At 39.3% G+C, this 5,820-nt stretch overlaps 1 protein-coding gene across 2 annotated transcripts in view; it reads left to right on the forward strand.

Annotated features, from left to right (window-relative positions):
- SLC12A1 (solute carrier family 12 (sodium/potassium/chloride transporter), member 1) overlaps positions 1-5,820 on the forward strand; it is a 46,591-nt gene that overhangs the window by 17,411 nt on the left and 23,360 nt on the right. For both annotated transcript variants that reach the window (XM_009994452.1, XM_009994453.1), the window contains exons 10-13: positions 999-1,147; positions 2,765-2,872; positions 3,636-3,759; positions 4,651-4,752. In XM_009994452.1, coding sequence (XP_009992754.1) covers positions 999-1,147; positions 2,765-2,872; positions 3,636-3,759; positions 4,651-4,752 — 483 coding nt within the window. The remainder of the gene's footprint in view (positions 1-998; positions 1,148-2,764; positions 2,873-3,635; positions 3,760-4,650; positions 4,753-5,820) is intronic.

The following is a 5,820-nucleotide window of genomic DNA, read 5'->3' on the forward strand; positions in this document are numbered from 1 at the left end:
TAATACTGCATGAAGGCCCTGTAGGGTACTCCCTTTTCTGGGAAATGAATCTTAAGTCTTCTTGACTTCTGTGGTTCTTGTACGTTATGCAAAAGGCAGAATACGTGAGTCCAGCTGCAACTCTGGTTATTGCATTAGTTGGATCTGAACTTCCCCTGCAACTAAAGTTAAAATAGTAATTCTTCACTTTCTGTTGTTAATTTGGGTTAATGCACTCTTCTGTTCTTACAAGCAACAGCTGTATTTCCACTTCAGAGCTGTCTGCTTGCCAGTGCAATACTTATTTTTCTTTCTGTTTGCATACTGGTTTGCTAAATAGATAATGGTTACTTTGGGACTCTGAATAATTATGTTTTTGACATACTTGTGGATACAATATAAACTCACATTTTGGCTGCTGAAGGTGCTAATATCAGCCTTCTAAGTCTACTCTATATGTTAATTCCTATTTCTGGTGGCAAGTGGAAAACCTCCCAGCATAAAACCAAAAATAATATAGGTAATTCTTAATATTTAAAGTTTTTGTCACCACATTACTATCCATAGGGCTATGATAACTTCAACAGCTGAGGATTCTGGTCTCTAAAGCAATTGTGTGTCCTTGTTAAACAAAAAAAAAAGTGTATGTCTAGACCTAACACTCTCAGTGACCTATTTCCTTTGGACTTGTAAAAGTGGTCACAGGCAGACAATATAATTCTGAGTTAATTTATTGTCTATGTCTGTCTGTGGTTCTTTACTCTCAGAAATATACTAGTCCTCATTAGTCAACTGACTGATTATTTTTAAAGTAACAGAAGTAAATATTTGCTTACAGACATGAGAAATTAAGCCACACTACAGGGAAGTAATCTAGGCCAGATATGAAATGTTGCTCTTCAGGATGAGACCAAGGCAGCAGTTGTACAAAACTGTGCAGAGTAAGAGTCAAAGTGTGACAAGAACATTATTCTGCTGACACAAGGAAGGGAAATAATAACATATCATTGTTTCCACAGCCTCCTGTGTTGTACGAGATGCTACTGGGAACATCAATGACACTGTTGTACCTGGAATGAGCTGCAATGGATCTGCCTGCAGCTTAGGCTACGATTTTTCCAGATGTGGAAGTCAGCCATGTGATTATGGGCTGATGAATAATTTTCAGGTTTTAATGAGATAATATGTATAATCATAAGCAATACATATAAGTACAAAAATGCAAAACCATTATTTGCTGACAACTAACTGCAACAGGACATACACTTTTATCTAAGGAAAGTTAAAAAAACTACAGGACTAATCCAAGGGAAAGGCTCCCTGCATTCCACATTACCTTTATACTACCTATCACTAGTTTTTCCAGCACTCTGGGAAGGCTTTACTTCATCTTTCAACAAGTACCATGAAGCAGTATATCTTCTAACATCTTCAAACTTTAAAAATAGACTTAACAGAGACTTCAGGAACTCCTGTTAGATAAGCAACTCATCTCACTGCTCTTCACACATGAATGTGATTTTACCTCAGGGATGCTGTGGACACTTAAATGTTTGTGCCACAGTACAAAAAAAAAAATGGAGTTCTGACCGCTTAAAAAAAGGTATCAAAAATAACGAAGTGAAATATCAAAAGAAAAGTAATGGGGTCTTCCTCCTAGGCTAGAGACTGTCTGCCATGTTTATTCTTCAAAATAAAGCATAGGCAAAAATCAAAGTAAAGTAGTTATTCTGCAGCTCAAGAACCATGACTCCCAGATGTCCTTTCAGCCCCTATGCCTGACAGCCCATGAAAGGAGCTCACCCCCCACCTGCACGTGCTTTTCAACTAGCCATTGGTAGCTTTTAAAGTCACTTGGTTTTTTGCCAGCTGGCTCTGCTAAATTACTGGGCTGATTACCCAGGTATCCCTTAAAAGGGATATATTGTCCCTCTCACAAGCTACTTTTCTCTCCTCGCTTGGTCATTTGCCAGCCTCACTCCCACCTCAGTTCAGCCACCCAGACCCCTTAAAATCAGTGACAGACCTTCAGCTAAAAACAGAATTTCACTTCTTGCATTTATCTTTGTCAGAAAAATACTATGTCTTCATCTGACAGATCTCCAGTATCAACTGGTTTCTCTCTTGGAGTATTAGTACATACCAAAAAGCATCTGGCAATCACATCTGTCAATTTCCTCTTTTAGCTTCCTTGTCTGGTGCTTCTCAACAACCCTTTGCTTCAGTGTTCAGAGAGGCCAGTGCAGCCCCTCTGGGAGGGCTGAGGGAGGCCTGACAGTGACCAGTGTTATTGTTCACAGCACTGTTGTTACACCAGCACAATCAGACATTTTCTCTTTTTTTAAGCCATATTCTATAATGAAGAAAAAAAAAACACAACAACACAACAAAAACAACCCAAAGAAAGTGCCTCCAACCATGTTTTGTACTTTGCTTTTTCCCTCCATTGCCATTTTCCCTTTTTGCTTTTGCTGACTATTTACCCATCACGTGGAGACTGTTACTTACAGCAACCAGTTAGTCAAGGAGGTGAGAAAATCCCACAGAGTACTCGTCTGCCTCAACAGACAGCTGCATACTTGTATAAAACTTGGATATGCCTCCATTGCTTTTTTCTAAAACAGGAGTAATAGTATTTCCCTACTTCACATATGGTTTGTAGTACATTGAATGTAGAACTGTGAAAAGCAGAGACTTGTAGAAACAGAGTACTTAAATGGGTCTGTGATCACAAAGTGTATCCAAATGCCAGTCTACTCTTTTCGCCTTCTTTTCTCTCCTAAAGGTGATGAGCATGGTGTCTGCCTTTGGTCCTCTCATCACAGCTGGCATCTTTTCTGCTACTCTGTCATCAGCTCTAGCATCTCTTGTCAGCGCACCCAAAGTTTTCCAGGTAAAACTGAACTATCCATTTCCTTATCTTTTACTTCAAAGACATAAAATTGAGTTGAACCCTATGTGCTAATGTGATATATACTTAAACAACATGGACATGTGGGAGGAAGAGGCAGGGAAAACAGTATGTCAAATGTTTTAAACAGAAATACACAGATCTTACCACCCTCACACAAGGGTGATAACATGACCTTGGTCAGACCTCAGCTTTGCTGCAAGAGCACATGTGCCTGTTACAGACAGGTTCAATGCTATCTTCAGGAGCACTTCTGTATTTTTACAGAAAGTCACTCTGTAAGTACAAGAAAGCCAGGAATATATAGGAGCCCTCAGGACTGTAAGATTCACATGCTGGCAGGTGTGCTCAAACAGGCTGTCTAGAAACTGGGCAGTGGCAACGTGGACAGAATGGGAAGAAAGGACATGGGACAGAAATATAACCTGTACAACTCGCACCAAGGCACTGTTTTGTGCTTCAGTTTCCTCCAGTTTACACTCTATTTACTAATCAGTTAAGATTTTTATAAAGGACTGCGTAAGTATTAAATGCCTGTGGTTCTGCTTTCCTGTTATATAATAATACAGCAGGATATTGATTTATCACCTTATTTGAATGTTTCCTGCTATAGTAGTACATATACTTGAAGACAGATTTAATTTCTGTTTAGCAAAAGCCTAGCGAGCTGTCACTTAGAGACAGTGAGCTACTTCTGATACAAGAAAGCACTGCTTAACAGAATTATGTTCTGATTTTCTACCAGGCTCTTTGCAAGGACAACGTCTACAAAGGCCTCGAGTTCTTTGCCAAAGGATATGGAAAAAACAATGAGCCCATCAGGGGATATGTTCTCACTTTCGTGATTGCTATGGCATTCATTTTGATTGGTTAGTATATTATTACACAACTGCTATAATCTCATGTTCTGAAAATATATAAACTGACATTTAAATACAATTATTAGCTATGGTTAGATAAATTCACAGTCAGGTAAGCTCTGACATAAGCCCAAGTATACTCAAAGCCCTGGTAGCTATTCCATTATTCTTAAAAAAGGCAAAAAGAAACCAATATGGACTCCATTAGCACCTCATCATCATAAGCCTCATTTTCAAGGATGCTGAGCAGGTGCCATTGCTGGTCATGCCACTGGAAGAGGGTGGTGCATAGAACTACATCAAATAAGGCAAAATCACAAACTTTGAAAATGTTTTTCCAGTTTATATTACACATAGCTCTGAGGCAAGTCTGAGATAATGAGGAAGCCTCCTCTTCCAAGCCCTCCCTACAGTCAGCTCCAAAGCAAATCCCAGTTTGCCAGCATTGGTAGTAGAAAATCCCAGCTACTATATTTAGACATTTGGGGAGTTTTAAATTAGTTTTTCCAAGACTTGAAGTTCAAACTGTGTGACACTAAGTAAATGGCGAGTTAAGAGAATTCAGATTGCCAAAAGCAAAATCCTAAGTTTTAACTCTCTTTTGTGAAATTGATTTGATGTCTCAATTCTGCATTTAAAATTCTGAAATTTACACCAGATCTACATCACTAAAAGTAAGCTTGTAGAATCAAGAGTACATAGCACAGAATGTTACTAAAATCAGCATCAGCAGACACTAATATGAATGAAGTTAGATCAAGGTGGTCTTAAATTAGTAGCACCTAAGCTCTACTGGATGACAAATTCAGAGACCAGTTTTAATGCATCCTCAGGAAAAAAACTATCCAACAATCTAGGAAATTTGTGCCTATATCTGACTTGACTGTGTGTGTCTTGCAGCTGAACTGAATACCATTGCTCCCATCATCTCTAATTTCTTTCTGGCTTCATATGCTTTGATCAATTTCTCCTGCTTTCATGCATCATATGCAAAATCTCCAGGTGAGTCTGTATTCCCCAGTGATCTAAATGTGGATTTCACAGTCCAATCTCTGCAAGTTTTTTACTGTCAGAAGAAAGATGTAGTACCTGTAAAATATCTAAGCTATGTGTCTGTACTGCTCTTATTGAATATAAGGACATTTTACTTATCTCCAAAATATAAAAATAAATATAAAATAAATATAAAGGCTCTAATCCTTACACTCCCTACAGTTGTACAGGATGAAAAATGCTTCGGTGGATCCCACTGGAGCAGAAAAACTCCTCCTCAGGGTGTTTTTCAGGGTATTTTTTCCCCTCACTACCATACAACACAGGTGGATAAAAACTGATGCCAACTCTAGGCACACAAAGCAAGGTGTGGCAGGCAGCCATAATTCTAATCCTTTTCATGAATGAAGGGGTGACACCCTACAGTCTAAAGTCAATCAGCTGAGCAACACTATTTTTGGCACACAGGAAAGACAATTTCCTGCCACTGTGAATTAATGATTCAATTCAAGGAGCAAGTAATAGTTTTTAATTTCCAGTGTGAGAAGCCACTGCAGTGACATAAATGCCTACATCAACTTCCTTCCTATAGACCTGCCAAGTGCCATTTGTTCAGAGGGCAGAAGAGATGAGCACTTCTGTTAATTACCAGCACAGCTGAACAAATGCAGATCTGCTCTGCATGGCCTTGGAGCTGAGTAAAAACTACCCCTATAGACTTCATGTGTGTGCATCTGACTCTGCTCTGCCACTACTTAACATTTCAGACAAAACTGCAGCCATTTTACTTCTATTTCCTCCAGTTAATTTCTGCCAGTTCACAGTGATAGATTATAACTGCAAGCCTGCAGGACAGCAAGTGTCTCCACAGCAGGACCTTCCCACTCCATCATTAGAAAGATGATCCAAGATAGGGTTGCTCAGCCTCTTCTACTATCTTACGTGTTTTTTCCCCTCTCCAAAGAGTGTGCTCTGTAGAATACCAGGCACAGACCAATAAACCATGCAGGCTCACTGCCTGTCTCATTTTAATTGCTACCACGGGATGGATTCAGAACTGCAGCTGATGAGCAGCAG

The sequence above is a fragment of the Chaetura pelagica genome, unplaced genomic scaffold (genome assembly GCF_000747805.2).
Source record: "Chaetura pelagica isolate M959 unplaced genomic scaffold, ChaPel_1.0 scaffold222, whole genome shotgun sequence".
In the NCBI taxonomy this organism is placed as follows: Eukaryota; Metazoa; Chordata; class Aves; order Apodiformes; family Apodidae; genus Chaetura; species Chaetura pelagica.